The sequence below is a fragment of the Xenopus tropicalis genome, chromosome 5 (assembly GCF_000004195.4).
Source record: "Xenopus tropicalis strain Nigerian chromosome 5, UCB_Xtro_10.0, whole genome shotgun sequence".
Lineage (NCBI taxonomy): Eukaryota > Metazoa > Chordata > Amphibia > Anura > Pipidae > Xenopus > Xenopus tropicalis.
The window spans coordinates 161,382,207-161,409,706 of record NC_030681.2 but is presented as its reverse complement, the minus strand read 5'-3'; the positions used below and the strand labels follow the sequence as shown (position 1 = coordinate 161,409,706).

Genomic DNA, 27,500 nt, shown 5'->3' with positions numbered 1-27,500 from the left:
CCTGCACTGCTGGTTCTGACTCCTGATACAACTCCCCAATATCCATTCATTCCTCATTCTCACTGGGTTTATAGTTATGTGTAACTGTCACTGTGTCTGTCCCTTTCCCTGCACTGCTGGTTCTGACTCCTGATACAACTCCCCAATACCCATTCATTCCTCATTCTCACTGGGTTTATAGTTATGTGTAACTGTCACTGTGTCTGTCCCTTTCCCTTCCCTGCACTGCTGGTTCTGACTCCTGATACAACTCCCCAATACCCATTCATCCCTCATTCTCACTGGGTTTATAGTTATGTGTAACTGTCACTGTGTCTGTCCCTTTCCCTTCCCTGCACTGCTGGTTCTGACTCCTGATACAACTCCCCAAAATCCATTCATCCCTCATTCTCACTGGGTTTATAGTTATGTGTAACTGTCACTGTGTCTGTCCCTTTCCCTTCCCTGCACTGCTGGTTATGACTCCTGATACAACTCCCCAATACCCATTCATCCCTCATTCTCACTGGGTTTATAGTTATGTGTAACTGTCACTGTGTCTGTCCCTTTCCCTGCACTGCTGGTTCTGACTCCTGATACAACTCCCCAATACCCATTCATTCCTCATTCTCACTGGGTTTATAGTTATGTGTAACTGTCACTGTGTCTGTCCCTTTCCCTTCCCTGCACTGCTGGTTCTGACTCCTGATACAACTCCCCAATATCCATTCATCCCTCATTCTCACTGGGTTTATAGTTATGTGTAACTGTCACTGTGTCTGTCCCTTTCCCTTCCCTGCACTGCTGGTTCTGACTCCTGATACAACTCCCCAATACCCATTCATCCCTCATTCTCACTGGGTTTATAGTTATGTGTAACTGTCACTGTGTCTGTCCCTTTCCCTTCCCTGCACTGCTGGTTCTGACTCCTGATACAACTCCCCAATATCCATTCATCCCTCATTCTCACTGGGTTTATAGTTATGTGTAACTGTCACTGTGTCTGTCCCTTTCCCTTCCCTGCACTGCTGGTTCTGACTCCTGATACAACTCCCCAATATCCATTCATTCCTCATTCTCACTGGGTTTATAGTTATGTGTAACTGTCACTGTGTCTGTCCCTTTCCCTTCCCTGCACTGCTGGTTCTGACTCCTGATACAACTCCCCAATATCCATTCATTCCTCATTCTCACTGGGTTTATAGTTATGTGTAACTGTCACTGTGTCTGTCCCTTTCCCTTCCCTGCACTGCTGGTTCTGACTCCTGATACAACTCCCCAATATCCATTCATTCCTCATTCTCACTGGGTTTATAGTTATGTGTAACTGTCACTGTGTCTGTCCCTTTCCCTTCCCTGCACTGCTGGTTCTGACTCCTGATACAACTCCCCAATACCCATTCATCCCTCACTCTCACTGGGTTTATAGTTATATGAAGCAGGTATAACTCTCCCATATGGTCTAGCGGTTAGGATTCCTGGTTTTCACCCAGGCGGCCCGGGTTCGACTCCCGGTATGGGAAGTGGAGCTCTTTTCCTCCCCCGAGTACTTTACAGTCACAGATCAGAGCTGCCCAACTGGCCCCGCCCCCACCTGTCTGGCTGCTGCGAGTGCTTACCTGTGTGTGTTACATGGAATCAGTACTCAGATTCACTGGCCCCGCCTGCATTGCTCACAATTGTGAACTTTTTCAAACTGAACATTTAAAAAAAAGACACATCGGGGGACTAGATTGTTCCATAAAGCTACACCCACTGGGGCAGCAACTACAAGGAGCCCTGGAACATACCCAGGCACACCTGCCCCAAAGGAAACTTCAGCCTTTAGGAGCAGTGCCCTACCCTGTCTGTGTGTGCCGTACTCTGCCTGCCCTACCCTGCCTGTGTGTGCCGTACTCTGCCTGCCCTACCCTGCCTGTGTGTGCCGTACTCTGCCTGCCCTACGCTGCCTGTGTGTGCCGTACTCTGCCTGCCCTACCCTGCCTGTGTGTGCCATACTCTGCCTGCCCTACCCTGCCTGTGTATGCCATACTCTGCCTGCCCTACCGTGCGTGCGTGCGTGCGTGCGTGCATGCCATACTCTGCCTGTGTGTACCCTACCCTGCCTGCCCTACGCTGCCTGTGTGTGCCATACTCTGCCTGCCCTACCCTGCCTGTGTGTGCCATACTCTGTGTGCCATACTCTGCCTGCCCTACCCTGCCTGTGTGTGCCATACTATGCCTGCCCTACGCTGCCTGTGTGTGCCATACTCTGCCTGCCCTACCCTGCCTGTGTGTGCCATACTCTGCCTGCCCTACCCTGCCTGTGTGTGCGTGTGCCATACCCTGCCTGTGTGTGCGTGTGCCATACCCTGCCTGTGTGTGCGTGTGCCATACCCTGCCTGTGTGTGCGTGTGCCATACCCTGCCTGTGTGTGCGTGTGCCATACCCTGCCTGTGTGTGCGTGTGCCATACTCTGCCTGTGTGTGCGTGTGCCATACTCTGCCTGTGTGTGCGTGTGCCATACTCTGCCTGTGTGTGCGTGTGCCATACTCTGCCTGTGTGTGCGTGTGCCATACTCTGCCTGTGTGTGCGTGTGCCATACTCTGCCTGCCCTACGCTGCCTGTGTGTGCCATACTCTGCCTGCCCTACGCTGCCTGTGTGTGCCATACTCTGCCTGCCCTACCCTGCCTGTGCGTGCCATACTCTGCCTGCCTTACCCTGCCTGTGTGTGCGTGTGCCATACTCTGCCTGCCCTACGCTGCCTGTGTGTGCCATACTCTGCCTGCCCTACGCTGCCTGTGTGTGCGTGTGCCATACTCTGCCTGCCCTACGCTGCCTGTGTGTGCCATACTCTGCCTGCCCTACGCTGCCTGTGTGTGCCATACTCTGCCTGCCCTACCCTGCCTGTGCGTGCCATACTCTGCCTGCCTTACCCTGCCTGTGTGTGCGTGTGCCATACTCTGCCTGCCCTACGCTGCCTGTGTGTGCCATACTCTGCCTGCCCTACGCTGCCTGTGTGTGCCATACTCTGCCTGCCCTACGCTGCCTGTGTGTGCGCGTGCCATACTCTGCCTGCCTGTGTGTGCCATACTCTGCCTGCCCTACGCTGCCAGTCTGAAGGCCAGTGACGGGGAGATTTGGGGTAGCAGCAAGGATTCTGGGATGTGGGGGTGCCAACCCTACATTCACACATTAAACACCCCAAAAGCTCACAGAAAACGTATTTGTGAAACGGATTTATTATAGACCCTACGCAGATTTGTTCACAATGACAATTTCCCCTTTATCTGGGGCCAATAAGCGCCCCCCCCATGTATGTGCAGAGCGAGGGGAGTGCAGACAGGACTCTATGAATTGGTCATTGTCCCCAAGAAACAGAAATGTCTTTATTTGGTTAAAAAGGCGTGGAACCCAGGGAGGCGGGGCCGATGGCAGAAGCAGGCGGAGCCACAGGATCTCACGGAACTGATACACAGGTTAAATAGGACTGGGAAATAAGCGCAGTACAAATTATCTGTAGTCGGAATCACAGAGAGTCTGGTAGCGCCGTGCCCCTCCCCCCCGCCAGCGGCGCAGCCAATCGGTTCTGCCCCAGCCCGGGGCCCAACGCAGTCATTTCCACATTCAGCTTTGGGATCCAAACAAAATGCAGGGAGGTTTGTGCCCCCCGCTGGGCCGGGCGGATGGATTTGCCCCCTTAGGGGGTGTCAGCGCGGCGCCATCAGAGTCCAGAGCTTTGGGCGGGAGAAGGTTCTGAGGCAGAGGAGTCTCTAATGCTGGGAAATGATGGACAGGGCCCAGTTGGTCACAGTCAGGGTGGCGTTCTGCAGGTAAGTCCAAGAGGAGCGGCTGAGGTTGCCGACTTGGCCCCTGACGCAGTCCCACGTCACCTTCCCGCTGCGGATACGGACAGGTTAAAGGGCAAGACAATACACTGCGGCCAATCAAATGATTTCTACCTGACGCCAGCGGAAAATAAACCGAAATAATGACTGGTTGCTATGGGTTACTGCCCGGCACGGACAACTGGTCCCCTGTCCCCAGCAAAGATGCAACAGGGCGCAGGCACAGGGAATTGTAGGTCCTGCCCCAGCCCAGGGGTACAGCAGCCCCCCGATAACTGATACTGGCCCTAAAAGCCCTTTAAATCAATGGGAAAGGAATGTTACCCGGCACTGCCCCCCCCCCCCCAGAGTGCCCCCAGCAGATGGTGAGAAAAGAGAAAATACCCAGTCTGATATGCCCCCTGAGGCCTGAAACCGGTCGGGACAGCCGGGGGGGGGGGGGGGACTAAGTGGCACCGGGGCAGCCGGAGAGGGGGGACTAAATGGCACCGGGGCAGCCGGAGAGGGGGGGGACTAAGTGGCACCGGGGCAGCCGGAGAGGGGGGGGACTAAGTGGCACCGGGGCAGCCGGAGAGGGGGGACTAAATGGCACCGGGGCAGCCGGAGAGGGGGGGGACTAAGTGGCACCGGGGCAGCCGGAGAGGGGGGACTAAGTGGCACCGGGGCAGCCGGAGAGGGGGGGGACTAAGTGGCACCGGGGCAGCCGGAGAGGGGGGACTAAATGGCACCGGGGGCAGCCGGAGAGGAGGGGGGGGGACTAAGTGGCACCGGGGCAGCCGGAGAGGTGGGACTAAATGGCACCGGGGCAGCCGGAGAGGGTGGGGGGGGGATAGATGGCACCGGGGCAGCCGGAGAGGGGGGACTAAATGGCACCGGGGCAGCCGGAGAGAGGGGGACTAAGTGGCACCGGGGCAGCCGGAGAGGTGGGACTAAATGGCACCGGGGCAGCCGGAGAGGGTGGGGGGGGGATAGATGGCACCGGGGCAGCCGGAGAGGGGGGACTAAATGGCACCGGGGCAGCCGGAGAGAGTGGGGGGGGGACTAAATGGCACCGGGGCAGCCGGAGAGGGGGGACTAAATGGCACCGGGGCAGCCGGAGAGGAGGGGGGGACTAAGTGACACCGGGGCAGCCGGAGAGAGGGGGACTAAGTGGCACCGGGGCAGCCGGAGAGGGTGGGGGGGGGGGGGATATATGGCACCGGGGCAGCCGGAGAGGGTGGGGGGGGATAGATGGCACCGGGGCAGCCGGAGAGGAGGGGGACTAAGTGACACCGGGGCAGCCGGAGAGAGGGGGACTAAGTGGCACCGGGGCAGCCGGAGAGGGTGGGGATATATGGCACCGGGGCAGCCGGAGAGGGGGGGGGGGGGGGATAGATGGCACCGGGGCAGCCGGAGAGGGGGGGGGGGGGGGATAGATGGCACCGGGGGCAGCCGGAGAGGGGGGGGGGGGATAGATGGCACCGGGGCAGCCGGAGAGGGGGGGACTAAGTGGCATCAGGCAGATGGAGAGGAGGGGGGGGGATAGATGGCACCGGGGCAGCCGGAGGGGGGGGGACTAAGTGGCATCAGGCAGATGTAGAGGAGGGGGGGGATAGATGGCACTTACTTGCAGGACTGCACATACCGCTCCCAGGCACTCTGTACGGCGGCCTCTGTGTAAGTGGCGGCGGGTAAGAGGTAAGTGCGGTGCAAGTGGAGCAGCAGTTCCCTCAGGTACTCGATGAAGTGAAAGACGGAGTCGGGGAGGCTGGAGTGGAGCTGGGAGGGAAGCAGATTGGGGGCAGGTCAGAGTGGTGCAGTTCAACAACAACAGGATTCATTATTACTAGGTACCTACCCACTCCAGCAGCCTCGGTAAGTTGTCCTGGGCGTAGGCTATGAGGGCGGAGCCTTTCTCACAGGCATAGGCGGAGGCTTCCTGGGTCTTTGCCCACATCTGCTCCAGGGCGGGCCCCAAAACCTCCACTGCCTGTGAGTAATACTGGGGTACGTTCCGCTCTAACCAGCTGGGGGCAACAGAAAGGGGGGGCGAGTTCAGCACCGGGCATGGAATAATGGGGGGCCCCAAAACCTCCACTGCCTGTGAGTAATACTGGGGTACGTTCCGCTCTAACCAGCTGGGGGCAACAGAAAGGGGGGGCGAGTTCAGCACCGGGCATGGAATAATGGGGGGCCCCAAAACCTCCACTGCCTGTGAGTAATACTGGGGTACGTTCCGCTCTAACCAGCTGGGGGCAACAGAAAGGGGGGGTGAGTTCAGCACCGGGCATGGAATAATGGGGGGCCCCAAAACCTCCACTGCCTGTGAGTAATACTGGGGTACGTTCCGCTCTAACCAGCTGGGGGCAACAGAAAGGGGGGGTGAGTTCAGCACCGGGCATGGAATAATGGGGGGCCCCAAAACCTCCACTGCCTGTGAGTAATACTGGGGTACGTTCCGCTCTAACCAGCTGGGGGCAACAGAAAGGGGGGGCGAGTTCAGCACCGGGCATGGAATAATGGGGGGTTCTGCTCCGGGAGTGACAATGGAGCACCACAGTGCCAGCCAATGAGAATCAGGGGTCCCCGCAGGCATTACAGGGATGGGAAAGTCCCCCCTGTACAAAGTGGGTGCTTACGCCCAAGTACAACATGGAATCCTGGGTAAAGCGCCCAGCACAGGAATCAATGGCAGTGTGGCCCCTACTGGCACTCACCTTTGCCCCTGCAGGGAGTAGTTGGAAACCCTGCTCCACGCTTGCTGGGAAACCGACAGGAGCCCCGACTGGTGCAGAAGTTTAGCCGAGGTGGATGCTGGGGGCAAAGGAGAGAAAGTGATGAAGGCTCTGGGCAGGGGCCCCTGACTGGCGCATTGAAGGGCCACACCCTGCGCTCACCTTGGAACGAATCGTGCGTCCGGATGTCATAGAACACAAACCCAAACGCAAAGACAAAGCCAATGAGAATGAGCCGCCGCCACGGGAAGCCGCCGCCCCTCATCTTAAGTAGGAGAGCCTGGAACAGACCAAGAGCGGGAAGGGGGGGGGGGCACCGTTACTGAGGGGATCCCAACTGCCCCATACAGGTACCCAGGGACACATGCACAGGGCATTACACTGGGGGGCCGGTATGGGTGCCCGGGGACCGATGCACAGGACATTACACTGGGGGGCCGGTATGGGTGCCCGGGGACCGATGCACAGGGCATTACACTGGGGGGCCGGTATGGGTGCCCGGGGACCGATGCACAGGGCATTAGACTGGGGGGGCTGGTATGGGTGCCTGGGGACTGATGCACAGGACATTACACTGGGGGCCAGTATGGGTGCCCGGGGACCGATGCACAGGACATTACACTGGGGGGCTGGTATGGGTGCCCGGGGACCGATGCACAGGACATTACACTGGGGGGCTGGTATGGGTGCGCGGGGACTGATGCAGAAGGCATTACACTGGGGGGCTGGTATGGGTGTCCGGGGACCAATGCACAGGGCATTACACTGGGGGGCTGGTATGGGTGCCCGGGGACCAATGCACAGGGCATTACACTGGGGGGCTGGTATGGGTGCCCGGGGACCAATGCACAGGACATTACACTGGGGGGCTGGTATGGGTGCCCGGGGACCGATGCACAGGACATTACACTGGGGGGCTGGTATGGGTGCGCGGGGACCGATGCAGAAGGCATTACACTGGGGGGCTGGTATGGGTGTCCGGGGACCAATGCACAGGGCATTACACTGGGGGGCTGGTATGGGTGCCCGGGGACCAATGCACAGGACATTACACTGGGGGGCTGGTATGGGTGCCCGGGGACCGATGCACAGGACATTACACTGGGGGGCTGGTATGGGTGCGGCGGGGACTGATGCAGAAGGCATTACACTGGGGGGCTGGTATGGGTGTCCGGGGACCAATGCACAGGGCATTACACTGGGGGGCTGGTATGGGTGCCCGGGGACCAATGCACAGGGCATTACACTGGGGGGCTGGTATGGGTGCCCGGGGACTGATGCAGAAGGCATTACACTAGGGGGCTGGTATGGGTGCCCGGGGACCAATGCACAGGGCATTACACTGGGGGGCTGGTATGGGTGCCCGGGGACCAATGCACAGGGCATTACACTGGGGGGCTGGTATGGGTGCCCGGGGACTGATGCAGAAGGCATTACACTAGGGGGCTGGTAATGGGTGCCCGGGGACCAATGCACAGGGCATTACACTGGGGGGCTGGTATGGGTGCCCGGGGACTGATGCAGAAGGCATTACACTGGGGGGCTGGTATGGGTGCCCGGGGACTGATGCAGAAGCATTACACTGGGGGGCTGGTATGGGTGCCCGGGGCTGGCAGGCTGGTACCAATGCACAGGGCATTACACTGGGGGGCTGGTATGGGTGCCCGGGGCTGGCAGGCTGGTACCAATGCACAGGACAGTAAATGCTACAGGCACCAAAGGACTGCTGCTCGGGTCCCACTCCCTGTTGGTGAGATACAGGGCACACAGGTTCTGCCATACAGAGTGGGGCGTAGGCTGTACCGGTACATAAGTTCTGCCACCATGGGGGCACTTACCTGGCACGCTGCGTCACATGCTTCCAGGTCCTTAGAGTTGGTCCCTTTCCCAGAGAATTCCCCATTGGTCACTTTGAAGGAATGAACAGTTTCCCGCAGAGATTTCCTCATCTAGAAAAATTAGAACAATTGAAGCAAAATTACCCCCCTTGGGCAAGAAACTCATCAAACCCACTTGCCCTTTGCCCCATGCCAGGCTATCGTGACTCTCCAAGTTTTCCAGGCATCCGAGGGGCAGGCCGTTACTTCTGGGAAAGTACTGGTACTGGTTCTGGGGGGGGGGTACGGGCAGCCGAAGGGACCAAAGTAGAACTTCCTTGCACGAAATTAGGGGCAACAGCTGGACAGAGTGTCGGGGTCCCAGACTCGGTGCCATTTAATAACTACAATGTGGGGCCCAGTAGCCATTCCATGAGCGGGGGGCCAATATGTACCAGCCATAATGGAGGGCAGCAGAGGAACGGATCTAGAGACCCCCCTGCCCCTCGACTCACCGATCTGGAGTTTCCATCCCAGGTCTCCACCAGGTGCTGCAGGAGGAGGCTGAAACACAAAGGGGGGCACTCAGTCTGGCAATGCTGGCATTAATGCCCCGCGCCCTGCAGTAACCACACCCCTGCCCAGTGCCCCTGCGCTGTATCCCCCCCGGGCCAGGGACGGCCAAGCCAAGGAGATTAAAGCGCAAGGACAGCAGGGCCGTAGCTTACCTGGACTGGGCCAGATGCTTGGTATAGAGCTGGCGCCACACACTGAAGCTCAGTGGGTCCTTATTCAGGCAGTCGCTCAGGCTCTGGATCAGCTGAACCCAAGGAATAATGAGAGAGACTTACACTGGGTGCCACAGCCAGTCTGTAACCCCCCCCCCATGTGTATCTCCCGGCACAGCCAGTCTGTAACCCCCCCCATGTGTATCTCCCGGCACAGCCAGTCTGTAACACCCCCCCCCCCCATGTGTATCTCCCGGCACAGCCAGTCTGTAACCCCCCCCCATGTGTATCTCCCGGCACAGCCAGTCTGTAACCCCCCCCCCATGTGTATCTCCCGGCACAGCCAGTCTGTAACCCCCCCCCATGTGTATCTCCCGGCACAGCCAGTCTGTAACCCCCCCCCCATGTGTATCTCCCGGCACAGCCAGTCTGTAAACCACCCCCCCCCCATGTGTATCTCCCGGCACAGCCAGTCTGTAACCCCCCCCCCATGTGTATCTCCCGGCACAGCCAGTCTGTAACCCCCCCCCATGTGTATCTCCCGGCACAGCCAGTCTGTAACCCCCCCCCCATGTGTATCTCCCGGCACAGCCAGTCTGTAACCACCCCCCCCCATGTGTATCTCCCGGCACAAGCCAGTCTGTAACCACCCCCCCCATGTGTATCTCCCGGCACAGCCAGTCTGTAACCCCCCCCCCCATGTGTATCTCCCGGCACAGCCAGTCTGTAACCCCCCCCCCCATGTGTATCTCCCGGCACAGCCAGTCTGTAACCACCCCCCCCATGTGTATCTCCCGGCACAGCCAGTCTGTAACCCCCCCCCCCATGTGTATCTCCCGGCACAGCCAGTCTGTAACCCCCCCCATGTGTATCTCCCGGCACAGCCAGTCTGTAACCCCCCCCCCATGTGTATCTCCCGGCACAGCCAGTCTGTAACCCACCCCCCCATGTGTATCTCCCGGCACAGCCAGTCTGTAACCACCCCCCCCATGTGTATCTCCCCAGTGTCTGTAACCCCCCCCCCATGTGTATCTCCCGGCACAGCCAGTCTGTAATCTCCCGCACAGCCCCCATGTGTATCTCCCGGCACAGCCAGTCTGTCAACCCCCCCCCCCCCATGTGTATCTCCCGGCACAGCCAGTCTGTAAACCCCCCCCCCCCATGTGTATCTCCCGGCACAGCCAGTCTGTAACCCCCCCCATGTGTATCTCCCGGCACAGCCAGTCTGTAAACCCCCCCCCCCATGTGTATCTCCCGGCACAGCCAGTCTGTAACCCCCCCATGTGTATCTCCCGGCACAGCCAGTCTGTAAACCCCCCCCATGTGTATCTCCCGGCACAGCCAGTCTGTAAAACCCCCCCCATGTGTATCTCCCGGCACAGCCAGTCTGTAACCCCCCCCCCCCATGTGTATCTCCCGGCACAGCCAGTCTGTAACTCCCCCCCCCCCCATGTGTATCTCCGGCACAGCCAGTCCCCCCCCCCCCCATGTGTATCTCCCCAGTCTGTAACCCCCCCCATGTGTAACTCCCGGCACAGCCAGTCTGTAACCCCCCCCCATGTGTAACTCCCGGCAAGCCAGTCTGTAACCCCCGCCCCATGTGTAACTCCACCCAGCACATGTGCCAGTCTGTAACCCCCCCCCATGTGTAATCCCGGCACAGCCAGTCTGTAACCCCCCCCCATGTGTAACTCCCGGCACAGCCAGTCTGTAACCCCCCCCCCATGTGTATCTCCCGGCACAGCCAGTCTGTAACCCCCCCCCATGTGTATCTCCCAGTCTGTAACCCCCCCCCCCATGTGTATCTCCCGGCACAGCCAGTCTGTAACCCCCCCCCCATGTGTATCTCCCCAGTCTGTAACCCCCCCCCCCCCCATGTGTATCTCCGGCACAGCCAGTCTGTAACCCCCCCCCATGTGTATCTCCCCAGTCTGTAACCCCCCCCCCCCATGGTGTATCTCCCGGCACAGCCAGTCTGTAACCCCCCCCCATGTGTAAACTCCCGGCAAAGCCAGTCTGTAACCCCCGCCCCATGTGTAACTCCCGGCACAGCCAGTCTGTAACCCCCCCCCCATGTGTATCTCCTCAGTCTGTAACCCCCCCCCATGTGTAACTCCCGGCACAGCCAGTCTGTAACCCCCCCCCATGTGTAACTCCCGGCACAGCCAGTCTGTAACCCCCCCCCCCCCATGTGTATCTCCCGGCACAGCCAGTCTGTAACCCCCCCCCATGTGTATCTCCCCAGTCTGTAACCCCCCCCCCCCCATGTGTATCTCCCGGCACAGCCAGTCTGTAACCCCCCCCCCCCACGTATCTGACACAGACCGCAGTGCACACAGAGTACTCACCTCCTTTCTCATTGCAGCAGGGCAGCTGGGGGTGGCTCGGGAGAGGAAGGAAGGGAAGTAGGTGTGCAGGGTGCTCTCCGGGTTGGCACCAAAAGCCAAAACCTTCAGCCTCGGGTACAGGCTGCGCAAGTTCTCCTGCTGACTGTAAAGACACAGATGGTTAGTGGCCCCGGTGGATAGGACGGGCCCTGCCAGCAACTGGGGGGCGGGGGGGGGGGGGGCAGAGTATTACATGGATAGGAGCCTACAGGGAAGGGAAGGAGAGTATTACATGGATGGGAGCCTACAGGGAAGGAAGGAGAGTATTACATGGATAGGAGCCTACAGGGAAGGGAAGGCAGAGTATTACATGGATAGGAGCCTGATAGGAGCCTACAGGGAAGGGAAGGCAGAGTATTACATGGATAGGAGCCTACAGGGAAGGGAAGGAGAGTATTACATGGATAGGAGCCTACAGGGAAGGGCAGAGTATTACATGGATAGGAGCCTACAAGGAAGGCAGAGTATTACATGGATAGGAGCCTACAGGGAAGGGAAGGCAGAGTATTACATGGATAGGAGCCTACAGGGAAGGGAAGGGAGAGTATTACATGGATAGGAGCCTACAGGGAAGGGAAGGCAGAGTATTACATGGATAGGAGCCTACAGGGAAGGGAAGGGAGAGTATTACATGGATAGGAGCCTACAGGGAAGGGAGAGTATTACATGGATAGGAGCCTACAGGGAAGGGAGAGTATTACATGGATAGGAGCCTACAGGGAAGGGAGAGTATTACATGGATAGGAGCCTACAGGGAAGGGAGAGTATTACATGGATAGGAGCCTACAGGGAAGGGAGAGTATTACATGGATAGGAGCCTACAGGGAAGGGAAGGCAGAGTATTACATGGATAGGAGCCTACAGGGAAGGGGAATGGATAGAGTATTACATGGATAGGAGCCTACAGGGAAGAAGGAGAGTATTACATGGATAGGAGCCTACAGGGAAGGGAAGGCAGAGTATTACATGGATAGGAGCCTACAGGGAAGGGAAGGCAGAGTATTACATGGATAGGAGCCTACAGGGAAGGGAAGGCAGAGTATTACATGGATAGGAGCCTACAGGGAAGGGAAGGCAGAGTATTACATGGATAGGAGCCTACAGGGAAGGGAAGCAGAGTATTACATGGATAGGAGCCTACAGGGAAGGGCAGAGTATTACATGGATAGGAGCCTACAGGGAAGGGAACGGCAGAGTATTACATGGATAGGAGCCTACAAAGGGAAAGGCAGAGTATTACATGGATAGGAGCCTACAGGGAAGAAGGAGAGTATTACATGGATAGGAGCCTACAGGGAAGGCAGAGTATTACATGGATAGGAGCCTACAGGGAAGGGAAGGGAGAGTATTACATGGATAGGAGCCTACAGGGAAGGGAAGGCAGAGTATTACATGGATAGGAGCCTACAGGGAAGGGAAGGCAGAGTATTACATGGATAGGAGCCTACAGGGAAGGGAAGGGAGAGTATTACATGGATAGGAGCCTACAGGGAAGGGAAGGGAGAGTATTACATGGATAGGAGCCTACAGGGGGAAGGGAGAGTATTACATGGATAGGAGCCTACAGGGAGCAGAGTATTACATGGATAGGAGCCTACAGGGAAGGAGGCAGAGTATTACATGGATAGGAGCCTACAGGGAAGGGAAGGGAGAGTATTACATGGATAGGAGCCTACAGGGAAGGCAGAGTATTACATGGATAGGAGCCTACAGGGAAGGAAGGGAGAGTATTACATGGATAGGAGCCTACAGGGAAGGGAAGGGAGAGTATTACATGGATAGGAGCCTACAGGGAAGGGAAGGGAGAGTATTACATGGATAGGAGCCTACAGGGAAGGGAAGGGAGAGTATTACATGGATAGGAGCCTACAGGGAAGGGAAGGCAGAGTATTACATGGATAGGAGCCTACAGGGAAGGGAAGGCAGAGTATTACATGGATAGGAGCCTACAGGGAAGGGAAGGGAGAGTATTACATGGATAGGAGCCTACAGGGAAGGAAGGGAGAGTATTACATGGATAGGAGCCTACAGGGAAGGAGAGTATTACATGGATAGGAGCCTACAGGGAAGGGAGAGTATTACATGGATAGGAGCCTACAGGGAAGGGAGAGTATTACATGGATAGGAGCCTACAGGGAAGGGAGAGTATTACATGGATAGGAGCCTACAGGGAAGGGAAGGGAGAGTATTACATGGATAGGAGCCTACAGGGAAGGGAGAGTATTACATGGATAGGAGCCTACAGGGAAGGGAGAGTATTACATGGATAGGAGCCTACAGGGAAGGGAGAGTATTACATGGATAGGAGCCTACAGGGAAGGGAGAGTATTACATGGATAGGAGCCTACAGGGAAGGGAGAGTATTACATGGATAGGAGCCTACAGGGAAGGAGAGTATTACATGGATAGGAGCCTACAGGGAAGGAAGGGAGAGTATTACATGGATAGGAGCCTACAGGGAAGGGAGAGTATTACATGGATAGGGAAGGGAAGGGAGAGTATTACATGGATAGGAGCCTACAGGGAAGGGAGAGTATTACATGGATAGGAGCCTACAGGGAAGGGAGAGTATTACATGGATAGGAGCCTAATAAAGCAAAATGAAGTGATTACGTTCGGTACCTGGGAGTGAGGGAGTTGTTGGGCATGAAGGCAAAGTCCAGGATAGGGAAGAAATCTTTTGGTCCAATCATCCCAAAGCCTTTGGTCAGGTTACTGTGCGCCCTGAAAGGTACAAACTCAGTGTTGGAACAAGCGTCCAATCAGAATAGGGCTGTGGGAACACTAAGGTTAAACGGACAATTGGGGCAGAAATCTGGGTTCCTATACCCGCCATATGGCTCAGTGTGCAGCCGAGTATCCGACAGAACCCCCAGCACCCCCTTTTCCCCAGATGAGGGGCGCAGGGAGTTACTCACAGCAGCAGCCGGTCCAGGTACAGAATGGCGTACGGGCTCAGGTTCTTCACTCCCAGCACAGGGAACATCAGGCCCAGCCACACTGTATGGGGCAGATACACAGGGGTATTAGAACTTGCAGTGCCTCCCCACAGTGACCCCGCAGCACCACTGGCTAAGAGGGGTCACATGACCTTTGCATTGTAGGAGGGTTTAACTACAGGGAACTCCCTGCACCCTCTGCTCAAAGCTACACAAATCTGCCCAAACTAATGGTTAATGAATCAGGAGCGGAGCAGCCGGTACCTTTCAGCCCCTCGGCGAGATCCGTGAATCCGGCCTGCCCTACGGCCCACATGACAGTGAGACATTTCATTGGTCGGTTCAGATGGGATCTCAGCAGCTCCAGGTACTAGTGAGAAGGAAATGCAAGATTAGCCAATCACAAAAGTGCTTATTAGAACCCCGCGGGGTGGAAACGGGGCTGCGGCAGCGCTGGGAGGGCAAAGCCAAGAATTGAGTCACGTCTCTGGTGAAAAAATGAAATCTACAAGGCTAGAGTGGGCAGATGTCTAACATAATGGCCAGAACACTACTTTCTGCTTTACAGCTCTCTAAGCTGTGGGAAGTCAGTAACCAATCAGTGATATGGAGGGGGAGCACATGGGCCATAACAATTTGGTTACTTTCCTTTTGAATCAGACCTGAGTGCTCACAAACCAACTGACAGTTATGTCCCATGTGCCCCCACCTAAAGTCACTGATTAAAGGGTTAGAGAGCTGAAAGCAGGAAGTAGTGTTCTGGCCAGTCTCGGGGCAGGGAGGAAATGGCACAGCCGCCAGTCTCGGGGCAGGGAGGAAAGGGCGCAGCCGCCAGTCTCGGGGCAGGGAGGAAAGGGCGCAGCCGCCAGTCTCGGGGCAGGGAGGAAAGGGCGCAGCCGCCAGTCACGGGGCAGGGAGGAAAGGGCGCAGCCGCCAGTCACGGGGCAGGGAGGAAAGGGCGCAGCCGCCAGTCACGGGGCAGGGAGGAAAGGGCGCAGCCGCCAGTCACGGGGCAGGGAGGAAAGGGCGCAGCCGCCAGTCTCGGGGCAGGGAGGAAAGGGCGCAGCCGCCAGTCTCGGAGGGAGGAAGGGCGGCAGCCGCCAGTCTCGGGGCAGGGAGGAAAGGGCGCAGCCGCCAGTCTCGGGGCAGGGAGGAAAGGGCGCAGCCGCCAGTCTCGGGGCAGGGAGGAAGGGCGCAGCCGCCAGTCTCGGGGCAGGGAGGAAAGGGCGCAGCCGCCAGTCTCGGGGCAGGGAGGAAAGGGCGCAGCCGCCAGTCTCGGGGCAGGGAGGAAAGGGCGCAGCCGCCAGTCTCGGGGCAGGGAGGAAAGGGCGCAGCCGCCAGTCTCGGGGCAGGGAGGAAAGGGCGCAGCCGCCAGTCACGGGGCAGGGAGGAAAGGGCGCAGCCGCCAGTCACGGGGCAGGGAGGAAAGGGCGCAGCCGCCAGTCACGGGGCAGGGAGGAAAGGGCGCAGCCGCCAGTCACGGGGCAGGGAGGAAAGGGCGCAGCCGCCAGTCACGGGGCAGGAGGAAAGGGCGCAGCCGCCAGTCACGGGGCAGGGAGGGAAAGGCGCAGCCGCCAGTCACGGGGCAGGGAGGAAAGGGCGCAGCCGCCAGTCCCGGGGCAGGGAGGAAAGGGCGCAGCCGCCAGTCACGGGGCAGGGAGGAAAGGGCGCAGCCGCCAGTCACGGGGCAGGGAGGAAAGGGCGCAGCCGCCAGTCACGGGGCAGGGAGGAAAGGGCGCAGCCGCCAGTACGGGGCAGGGAGGAAAGGGCGCAGCCGCGTCACGGGGCAGGGAGGAAAGGGCGCAGCCGCCAGTCACGGGGCAGGGAGGAAAGGGCGCAGCCGCCAGTCACGGGGCAGGGAGGAAAGGGCGCAGCCGCCAGTCACGGGGCAGGGAGGAAAGGGGACAGGGTGCCGCCCCATCACATGACACTGCTCCCAGACAGCCGCTGGGGAGATGCCTGCAGGCAGGGATTGGGGGCACAGGGGGCAGCACTTCTCACCTTTGGCAAATTGCTGGTTACAGTTTTGGGCTTGTCCAGCAGAACAGCCTGAATGCAGATCCGGTAGCCGTGCAGCGACTCCCCTGATTGGGCAAAATCAAACAAGGAGGCACATCAGTTCTCTTCCCCACTAACTGCCCCCCCTTGTATCTGGCAGGGGTAATGGCACCTGGGGGCACTTGTAGGGAGGAGCCTTTAAAAAGGAAATTCAGGAGCAACTGTAGGAGCGCCCCCCCCAGAAACAGTGTGTCTTACCAGTGGGTTTGTCCAGTTCCTGTAACATGGAGAAGATACAGTGATCGACCATTACATCCAGCACCCGGGGGGCCTTGGCCAGCACCGAGCGAATGATCCCCTTCAGCTCCTTATTCACCAGGCAGTATGGGTAATCTGCACAGGGACAGGAACGGTTAATCTACTGATACCCCCCATGGGTACCCGCCCCTTAGTTACCTGCCCACACTCCCCGCCCCATAGTTACCTGCCCACACTCCCGCCCATAGTTACCTGCCCACACCCCCGCCCCATAGTTACCTGCCCACACCCCCGCCCCATAGTTACTGCCCACACCCCCGCCCCATAGTTACCTGCCCACACCCGCCCCATAGTTACCTGCCCACACTTCCCGCCCATAGTTACCTGCCCACACTCCCGCCCCATAGTTACCTGCCCCCACCCCATAGTTACCTGCCCCCACCCCATAGTTACCTGCCCCACCCATAGTTACCTGCCCCCACCCCCACCCCATAGTTACCTGCCCCCACCCCACAGTTACCTGCCCCCACCCCACAGTCACCTGCCCCCACCCCACAGTCACCTGCCCCAACCCACAGTTACCTGCCCCCACCCCACAGTTACCTGCCCCCACCCACAGTTACCTGCCCCCACCCACAGTTACCTGCCCCACCACAGTTACTGCCCCCACCCCACAGTTACCTGCCCCCACCCCACAGTTACCTGCCCACCCCACAGTTACCTGCCCACCCACAGTTACCTGCCCCCACCCCACAGTTACCTACCCAAAGCCCCACCCATAGTTACCTACCGACACTCCCCTGCACACCCGCCCCATAGTTACCTACCCACACTCTGCCCCATAGTTACCTACCCACACTCCCCCCATAGTTACCTGCCACACCCCTGCCCCATAGTTACCTACCCACAACTCCCCCATAGTTACCTACCCACACTCCCGCCCCATAGTTACCTGCCACACCCCGCCCCATAGTTACCTGCCCACACCCCCGCCCCATAGTTACCTACCCACACTCCCCCCCATAGTTACCTACCCACACTCCCCCCATAGTTTACCTACCCACACTCCCCCATAGTTACCTACCCACAACCCCACCCCATAGTTACCTACCGACACTCCCCCTGCACCCCGCCATAGTTACCTACCCACACTCCCGCCCCATAGTTTACCTACCCACACTCCCCCATAGTTACCTGCCTCACCCCCGCCCCATAGTTACCTACCCACACCCCCGCCCCATAGTTACCTACAACCCCGCCCCATAGTTACCTACCCACACTCCTGCCCCATAGTTACCTACCCACACTCGCCGCCCATAGTTACTACCACACTCCGCCCATAGTTACCTACCCACACTACCGCCCCATAATTAACCTCCCACACTCCCGCCCCATAGTTACCTACCACACATGGCGAGACTCCCGCCCCATAGTTACCTACCCACAACCCGCCCATAGTTACCTACCCAACCCCGCCCCATAGTTACCTACCCACAACCCCGCCCCATAGTTACCTACCCACACTGCCGCCCCATAGTTACCTACCACAACCCCGCCCCATAGTTACCTACCCACAACCCCGCCCCATAGTTACCTACCCACACTCCCGCCCCATAGTTACCTACCCACACTCCCGCCCCATAGTTACCTACCCACAACCCCGCCCCATAGTTACCTACCCACACTCCCGCCCCATAGTTACCTACCCACACTCCCGCCCCATAGTTACCTACCCACACTCCCGCCCCATAGTTACCTACCCACACTCCCACAGGCCTGTAACCCATAAGGCAATATGTTGCACAAGTAGTCCAGTATTTTCCCAGCAGGCCAGTCAGTCAGTAGCACAGAGTGTAGGGCAGAGGGGACTGCAGGAGCAGACAATGCCCACCCCGGGGGCCCCCCCTCACTAACCGTGGGACTGCTGGATCAGCACATCTCTCTTCACAGTCTGCAGCTTGTAGTTCAGGTATCCCGCCAGGTCCTTCACCCAGATGGAGGGGTTTTCTGGGAACATGTTCAGGCTCTTATCCAGCTCTCTCTGCAGCTCTGCCAGGTCCAGCTGGAAAGATGGCAGAATGTTATTCTCCTGTAACACAGACAGCGGGGGGTCCCTCGTCCCCACAGAAATAAAGCAGGGGGGTTATGGAAAGCTGGACTGTACCACTGCACCCTATGCCAGGGTAGGAGAAATAGCTGGACTGTACAACTGCACCCTATGCCAGGGTAGGAGAAATAGCTGGACTGTACCACTGCACCCTATGCCAGGGTAGGAGAAATAGCTGGACTGTACCACTGCACCCTATGCCAGGGTAGGGGAAATAGCTGGACTGTACAACTGCACCCTATGCCAGGGTGGGAGAAATAGCTGGACTGTACCACTGCACCCTATGCCAGGGTGGGAGAAATAGCTGGACTGTACCACTGCACCCTATGCCAGGGTGGGAGAAATAGCTGGACTGTACAACTGCACCCTATGCCAGGGCAGGGGAAATAGCTGGACTGTACCACTGCACCCTATGCCAGGGTAGGAGAAATAGCTGGACTGTACAACTGCACCCTATGCCAGGGAGGGGAATAGCTGGACTGTACCACTGCACCCTATGCCAGGGTAGGGGAAATAGCTGGACTGTACAACTGCACTCTATGCCAGGGTAGGAATAGCTGGACTGTACCACTGCACTCTATGCCAGGGTAGGGGAAATAGCTGGACTGTACCACTGCACCCTATGCCAGGGTAGGGGAAATAGCTGGACTGTACCACTGCACTATATGCCAGGGTGGGAGAAATAGCTTGACTGTACCACTGCACCCTATGCCAGGGTGGGAGAAATAGCTGGACTGTACCACTGCACCCTATGCCAGGGTAGGGGAAATAGCTGGACTGTACCACTGCACCCTATGCCAGGGTGGGAGAAATAGCTGGACTGTACCACTGCACCCTATGCCAGGGTAGGGGAAATAGCTGGACTGTACCACTGCACCCTATGCCAGGGTAGGAGAAATAGCTGGACTGTACCACTGCACTCTATGCCAGGGTAGGAGAAATAGCTGGACTGTACAACTGCACCCTATGCCAGGGTGGGAGAAATAGCTGGACTGTACCACTGCACCCTATGCCAGGGTAGGGGAAATAGCTGGACTGTACAACTGCACCCTATGCCAGGGTGGGAGAAATAGCTGGACTGTACCACTGCACCCTATGCCAGGGTAGGAGAAATAGCTGGACTGTACAACTGCACCCTATGCCAGGGTAGGAGAAATAGCTGGACTGTACAACTGCACTCTATGCCAGGGTAGGAGAAATAGCTGGACTGTACAACTGCACCCTATGCCAGGGTGGAGAAATAGCTGGACTGTACCACTGCACCCTATGCCAGGGTAGGAGAAATAGCTGGACTGTACCACTGCACCCTATGCCAGGGTAGGGGAAATAGCTGGACTGTACAACTGCACTCTATGCCAGGGTAGGGGAAATAGCTGGACTGTACCACTGCACTCTATGCCAGGGTAGGGGAAATAGCTGGACTGTACCACTGCACCCTATGCCAGGGTAGGGGAAATAGCTGGACTGTACCACTGCACTATATGCCAGGGTGGGAGAAATAGCTTGACTGTACAACTGCACCCTATGCCAGGGTGGGAGAAATAGCTGGACTGTACCACTGCACCCTATGCCAGGGTAGGGGAAATAGCTGGACTGTACCACTGCACCCTATGCCAGGGTAGGGGAAATAGCTGGACTGTACCACTGCACCCTATGCCAGGGTGGGAGAAATAGCTGGACTGTACCACTGCACCCTATGCCAGGGTAGGGGAAATAGCTGGACTGTACCACTGCACCCTATATGCAGGGTAGGGGGAAATAGCTGGACTGTACCACTGCACCGCCTATGCCAGGGTAGGGGAAATACTGGACTGTACCACTGACCCTATGCCAGGGTGGAGAAATAGCTGGACTGTACCACTGCACCCTATGCCAGGGTGGGAGAAATAGCTGGACTGTACCACTGCACCCTATGCCAGGGTAGGGGAAATAGCTGGACTGTACCACTGCACTCTATGCCAGGGTAGGGGAAATAGCTGGACTGTACCACTGCACCCTATGCCAGGGTGGGAGAAATAGCTGGACTGTACCACTGCACTCTATGCCAGGGTGGGAGAAATAGCTGGACTGTACCACTGCACCCTATGCCAGGGTAGGGGAAATAGCTGGACTGTACCACTGCACTCTATGCCAGGGTGGGAGAAATAGCTGGACTGTACCACTGCACCCTATGCCAGGAGAAATAGCTGGACTGTACCACTGCACCCTATGCCAGGAGAAATAGCTGGACTGTACCACTGCACCCTATGCCAGGAGAAATATCTGGACTGTACCACTGCACCCTATGCCAGGGCAGGAGAAATAGCTGGACTGTACCACTGCACCCTATGCCAGGGCAGGAGAAATAGCTGGACTGTACCACTGCACTCTATGCCAGGGTAGGGGAAATAGCTGGACTGTACCACTGCACTCTATGCCAGGGTAGGGGAAATAGCTGGACTGTACCACTGCACTCTATGCCAGGGTAGGGGAAATAGCTGGACTGTACCACTGCACTCTATGCCAGGGTAGGGGAAATAGCTGGACTGTACCACTGCACTCTATGCCAGGGTGGGAGAAATAGCTGGACTGTACCACTGCACTCTATGCCAGGGTGGGAGAAATAGCTGGACTGTACCACTGCACCCTATGCCAGGGTAGGGGAAATAGCTGGACTGTACCACTGCACTCTATGCCAGGGTGGGAGAAATAGCTGGACTGTACCACTGCACCCTATGCCAGGAGAAATAGCTGGACTGTACCACTGCACCCTATGCCAGGGTAGGGGAAATAGCTGAACTGTACCACTGCACCCTATGCCAGGAGAAATAGCTGGACTGTACCACTGCACCCTATGCCAGGGTAGGGGAAATAGCTGGACTGTACCACTGCACCCTATGCCAGGGCAGGAGAAATAGCTGGACTGTACCACTGCACCCTATGCCAGGGTAGGAGAAATAGCTGGACTGTACCACTGCACCCTATGCCAGGGTAGGGGAAATAGCTGGACTGTACCACTGCACCCTATGCCAGGGCAGGGGAAATAGCTTTGGACTGTACCACTGACCCCTATGCCAGGGTAGGAGAAATAGCTGGACTGTACAACTGCACCTATGCCAGGGTAGGGGAAATAGCTGGACTGTACCACTGCACCTATGCCAGGGTAGGGGAATTAGCTGGACTGTACCACTGCACCCTATGCCAGGGTAGGGAAATAGCTGGACTGTACCACTGCACCTATGCCAGGGTAGGAGAAATAGCTGGACTGTACCACTGCACTCTATGCCAGGGAGGGGAAAATAGCTGGGAAACTGTACCACTGCACCCTATGCCAGGGTAGGAGAAATAGCTGGACTGTACCACTGCACCCTATGCAGGGTAGGGGAAATAGCTGGACTGTACCACTGCACCCTATGCCAGGGTAGGGGAAATAGCTGGACTGTACCACTGCACCCTATGCCAGGGTGGGAGAAATAGCTGGACTGTACCACTGCACCCTATGCCAGGGTAGGGGAAATAGCTGGACTGTACCACTGCACCTAATGCCAGGGTAGGGGAAATAGCTGGACTGTACCACTGCACCCTATGCCAGGGTAGGAGAAATAGCTGGACTGTACCACTGCACTATATGCCAGGGTGGGAGAAAAAGCTTGACTGTACAACTGCACCCTATGCAGGGTGGGAGAAATAGCTGGACTGTACCACTGCACCCTATGCCAGGGTAGGGGAAATAGCTGGACTGTACCACTGCACCCTATGCCAGGGTAGGGGAAATAGCTGGACTGTACCACTGCACCCTATGCCAGGGTGGGAGAAATAGCTGGACTGTACCACTGCACCCTATGCCAGGGTAGGGGAAATAGCTGGACTGTACCACTGCACCCTATGCCAGGGTAGGGGAAATAGCTGGACTGTACCACTGCACCCTATGCCAGGGTGGGAGAAATAGCTGGACTGTACCACTGCACCCTATGCCAGGGTGGGAGAAATAGCTGGACTGTACCACTGCACCCTATGCCAGGGTAGGGGAAATAGCTGGACTGTACCACTGCACTCTATGCCAGGGTGGGAGAAATAGCTGGACTGTACCACTGCACTCTATGCCAGGGTGGGAGAAATTAGCTGGACTGTAACACTGCACCTATGCCAGGGTAGGGGAAATAGCTGGACTGTACCACTGCACTCTATGCCAGGGTGGGGAAATAGCTGGACTGTACCACTGCACCCTATGCCAGGGTAGGAGAAATAGCTGGACTGTACCACTGCACCCTATGCCAGGGTAGGAGATAGCTGACTGTACCACTGCACTCTATGCAGGGTAGGAGAAATAGCTGGACTGTACCACTGCACTCTATGCCAGGGTGGGAGAAATAGCTGGACTGTACCACTGCACTCTATGCCAGGGTGGGAGAAATAGCTGGACTGTACCACTGCACCCTATGCCAGGGTAGGGGAAATAGCTGGACTGTACCACTGCACTCTATGCCAGGGTGGGAGAAATAGCTGGACTGTACCACTGCACCCTATGCCAGGAGAAATAGCTGGACTGTACCACTGCACCCTATGCCAGGGTAGGGGAAATAGCTGGACTGTACCACTGCACCTATGCCAGGAGAAATATCTGGAGTGTACCACTGCACCCTATGCCAGGGCAGGAGAAATAGCTGGACTGTACCACTGCCATCTATGCCAGGGTAGGGGAAATAGCTGGACTGTACCACTGCACTCTATGCCAGGGTAGGGGAAATAGCTGGACTGTACCACTGCACTCTATGCCAGGGTAGGGGAAATAGCTGGACTGTACCACTGCACTCTATGCCAGGGTGGGAGAAATAGCTGGACTGTACCACTGCACTCTATGCCAGGGTGGGAGAAATAGCTTTGGACTGTACCACTGCACCCTATGCGGGTAGGGGAAATAGCTGGACTGTACCACTGCACTCTATGCCAGGGTGGGAAATAGCTGGACTGTACCACTGCACCCTATGCCAGGAGAAATACTGGACTGTACCACTGCACCTATGCCAGGGTAGGGAAATAGCTGGACTGTACCACTGCACCCTATGCCAGGGTAGGGGAAATAGCTGGACTGTACCACTGCACTCTATGCCAGGGTAGGGGAAATAGCTGGCTGTACCACTGCACCCTATGCCAGGGCAGGAGAAATAGCTGGACTGTACCACTGCACTCTATGCCAGGGTAGGGAAATAAGCTGGACTGTACCACTGCACCCTATGCCAGGGTGGGAGAAATAGCTGGACTGTACCACTGCACCCTATGCCAGGGTAGGGGAAATAGCTGGACTGTACCACTGCACTCTATGCCAGGGTAGGGGAAATAGCTGGACTGTACCACTGCACCCTATGCCAGGGTAGGGGAAATAGCTGGACTGTACCACTGCACTCTATGCCAGGGTAGGGGAAATAGCTGGACTGTACCACTGCACTCTATGCCAGGGTAGGGGAAATAGCTGGACTGTACCACTGCACCCTATGCCAGGGCAGGAGAAATAGCTGGACTGTACCACTGCACCCTATGCCAGGGCAGGAGAAATGTGCTGCTAGAGGAGACTTTGGGTTAGACTTAAGTTACACTTCGCATGCATATGTAGTCTGGCATATAAACTGTAATTTTGTTGCTAGGGCCAGTGAGGCTAGCAACAAGGCAACAGTCTAATTGGTTTAATAGGCTACTAGGTACAAGGGGGTATCAGCCAATGCCACTTACTGCTTTGAGTGCATCCTCGAGTGAGTGGAACTTGCCCTGCCTGGGGCCGCTGTCCCCTCCCTGCGCCTTTCTCACGTTCTTGTTGCTGGTTTGCGGCTTTTTCTGTGGCGGCTCGGCGGCGGCGCTGCTCGGGGGCGGGACTTGCTCCTTGTTCTGCTTCTTGTTGATTCTCTCAAAGCCCATCTCATACACAGTGTTGGCCATCTTAATGGGAACTGAGACACACACACAGACGTTAGATATCTGGGCAAAGGGGCATTGTGCAATGCCTGTGGGTGGGAGCAATTCGATTGGCTGCCCTGCTCTTACACAAGCACTGTGATTGGGTTTCTGGGTAAAGGGTAACTTAAGCAATACAGTATCACTGTAGGGAGGTGGCAGTAACTGACAGGGTATAGGGGTTACACTGCTGGGTAACACAGGGAAGGGTTAAACTGGAAGCAGCAGTGTGTGTGGTAGGGACGCTGGGGAGGGGTATTGGGGCAGTTACACTAAGAGATCTGTGACACTGGGTAGGGGCAGTGATTGGGGCAGTTACTGCAGCAGAGATGGGGCAGCCGGACTGACAGAGCGCGGAGGGGGAGGCTGGGATAGGTGCACAGCTGGGGCAGGTACGGGGGGGCAGTTAGCCGGGGCAGGTACAGGGGGGGCAGTTAGCCGGGGCAGGTACAGGGGGGCAGTTAGCCGGGGCAGGTACAGGGGGGCAAGTTAGCCGGGGCAGGTACAGGGGGGGCAGTTAGCCGGGGCAGGTACGGGGGGGCAGTTAGCCGGGGCAGGTACGGGGGGCAGTTAGCCGGGGCAGGTGCGGGGGGCAGTTAGCCGGGGCAGGTGCAGGGGGGGCAGTTAGCCGGGGCAGGTGCATGGGGGGCAGTTAGCCGGGGCAGGTGCAGGGGGGGCAGTTAGCCGGGGCAGGTGCAGGGGGGCAGTTAGCCGGGGCAGGTACAGGGGGGGCAGTTAGCCGGGGCAGGTACAGGGGGGGCAGTTAGCCGGGGCAGGTACAGGGGGGGCAGTTAGCCGGGGCAGGTACAGGGGGCAGTTAGCCGGGGCAGGTACAGGGGGGCAGTTACCGGGGCAGGTACAGGGGGGGCAGTTAGCCGGGGCAGGTACGGGGGGGCAGTTAGCCGGGGCAGGTGCAGGGGGGGGCAGTTAGCCGGGGCAGGTGCAGGGGGGGCAGTTAGCCGGGGCAGGTGCAGGGGGGGCAGTTAGCCGGGGCAGGTGCGGGGGGGCAGTTAGCCGGGGCAGGTGCAGGGGGGGCAGTTAGCCGGGGCAGGTGCAGGGGGGCAGTTAGCCGGGGCAGGTGCAGGGGGGGCAGTTAGCCGGGGCAGGTGCAGGGGGGCAGTTAGCCGGGGCAGGTGCAGGGGGGGAGTTAGCCGGGGCAGGTGCAGGGGGGCAGTTAGCCGGGGCAGGTGCAGGGGGGGCAGTTAGCCGGGGCAGGTGCAGGGGGGGGCAGTTAGCCGGGCAGGTGCAGGGGGGCAGTTAGCCGGGGCAGGTGCAGGGGGGGCAGTTAGCCGGGGCAGGTGCAGGGGGGAGTTAGCCGGGCCAGGTGCGGGGGGGCAGTTAGCCGGGGCAGGTGCAGGGGGGGCAGTTAGCCGGGGCAGGTGCAGGGGGGGCAGTTAGCCGGGGCAGGTGCAGGCAGGGGGGGCAGTTAGCCGGGGCAGGTGCAGGGGGGCAGTTAGCCGGGGCAGGTGCAGGGGGGGCAGTTAGCCGGGGCAGGTGCAGGGGGGGCAGTTAAGCCGGGCAGGTGCAGGGGGGGCAGTTAGCCGGAGCAGGTGCAGGGGGGCAGTTAGCCGGGCAGGTACAGGGGGGCAGTTAGCCGGGGCACGGTGCAGGGGGGGCAGTTAGCCGGGGCAGGTGCAGGGGGGCAGTTAGTTGGGGCAGGTACATGGGGGGCAGTTAGTTGGGCAGTTAGTTGGGGCAGGTCAGGGGGGCAGTTAGTTGGGGCAGGTACAGGGGGGCAGTTAGTTGGGGCAGGTACAGGGGGGCAGTTAGTTGGGGCAGGTACAGGGGGGCAGTTAGTTGGGGCAGGTACAGGGGGGCAGTTAGTTGGGCAGGTACGAGGGGGCAGTTAGTTGGGGCAGGTACAGGGGGGCAAGTAGTTGGGGCAGGTACAGGGGGACAGTTAGTTGGGGTAGGTACAGGGGGGGGCAGTTACACTGCTGGGGTAGGTACATGGGGGGCAGTTACACTGCTGGGGTAGGTACAGGGGGGCAGTTACACTGCTGGGGTAGGTACAGGAGGGGGGCAGTTACACTGCTGGGGTAGGTACAGGGGGGGCAGTTACACTGCTGGGGTAGGTACAGGGGGGGCAGTTACACTGCTGGGGTAGGTACAGGGGGGCAGTTACACTGCTGGGGTAGGTACAGGGGGGGCAGTTACACTGCTGGGGTAGGTACAGGGGGGGCAGTTACACTGCTGGGGTAGGTACAGGGGGGGGCAGTTACACTGCTGGGGGTAAGGTACAGGGGGGGCAGTTACACTGCTGGGGTAGGTACAGGGGGGGCCGGTTACACTGCTGGGGCAGGTACAGGGGGGCAAGTTACAGCTGCTGGGGCAGGTACACGGGGGGCAGTTAGTTGGGGCAGGTACAGGGGGGCAGTTAGTTGGGGCAGGTACAGGGGGACATTTAGTTGGGGTAGGTACAGGGGGGCAGTTACACTGCTGGGGTAGGTACAGGGGGGGCAGTTACACTGCTGGGGCAGGTACAGGGGGGCAGTTAGTTGGGGCAGGTACACGGGGGCAGTTAGTTGGGGCAGGTACAGGGGGGCAGTTAGTTGGGGCAGGTACAGGGGGGGCAGTTAGTTGGGGCAGGTACAGGGGGGCATTAGTTGGGGCAGGTACAGGGGGAACAGTTAGTTGGGGTAGGTACCAGGGGGGCAGTTACCTGCTGGGGTAGGTACAGGGGGGGCAGTTACACTGCTGGGGTAGGTACAGGGGGGGCAGTTAACACTGCTGGGGGTAGTACCAGGGGGGCAGTTACACTGCCTGGGGTAGGTACAGGGGGGGCAGTTACACTGCGGGGTAGGTGCAGGGGGCAGTTCC

The 27,500-nt window shown here is 58.2% G+C and overlaps 1 protein-coding gene and 1 non-coding gene across 3 annotated transcripts in view; one reads left to right on the top strand and one right to left on the bottom strand.

Moving 5' to 3' along the window:
- The first annotated feature begins 1,430 nt into the window (after positions 1–1,430).
- Positions 1,431–1,502, top strand: trnae-uuc. Its single transcript has one exon. It is a non-coding gene; the product is annotated as a tRNA-Glu (tRNA).
- Positions 1,503–3,183: 1,681 nt separating this feature from the next.
- tmem214 (transmembrane protein 214) overlaps positions 3,184–27,500 on the bottom strand; it is a 33,469-nt gene continuing 9,152 nt past the window's right edge. The window contains exons 2-18 of one of the 2 annotated variants that reach the window (XM_031901914.1): positions 24,462–24,676; positions 18,563–18,710; positions 16,649–16,783; positions 16,394–16,476; positions 14,657–14,762; positions 14,372–14,453; positions 14,076–14,177; positions 11,415–11,556; positions 9,067–9,158; positions 8,854–8,902; positions 8,360–8,470; positions 6,684–6,801; positions 6,504–6,600; positions 5,879–6,257; positions 5,645–5,767; positions 5,414–5,565; positions 3,184–3,859 (exon numbers count right to left, since the gene is read on the bottom strand). In XM_031901914.1, the coding sequence (XP_031757774.1) occupies positions 3,733–3,859; positions 5,414–5,565; positions 5,645–5,767; positions 5,879–6,257; positions 6,504–6,600; positions 6,684–6,801; positions 8,360–8,470; positions 8,854–8,902; positions 9,067–9,158; positions 11,415–11,556; positions 14,076–14,177; positions 14,372–14,453; positions 14,657–14,762; positions 16,394–16,476; positions 16,649–16,783; positions 18,563–18,710; positions 24,462–24,676 (2,261 nt within the window). In that variant the 3' untranslated portion in view covers positions 3,184–3,732. Of the gene's footprint in view, positions 3,860–5,413; positions 5,566–5,644; positions 5,814–5,878; positions 6,258–6,503; positions 6,601–6,683; positions 6,802–8,359; positions 8,471–8,853; positions 8,903–9,066; positions 9,159–11,414; positions 11,557–14,075; positions 14,178–14,371; positions 14,454–14,656; positions 14,763–16,393; positions 16,477–16,648; positions 16,784–18,562; positions 18,711–24,461; positions 24,677–27,500 lie in introns of both variants that reach the window. The other variant, XM_031901915.1, reaches the window with a different exon arrangement.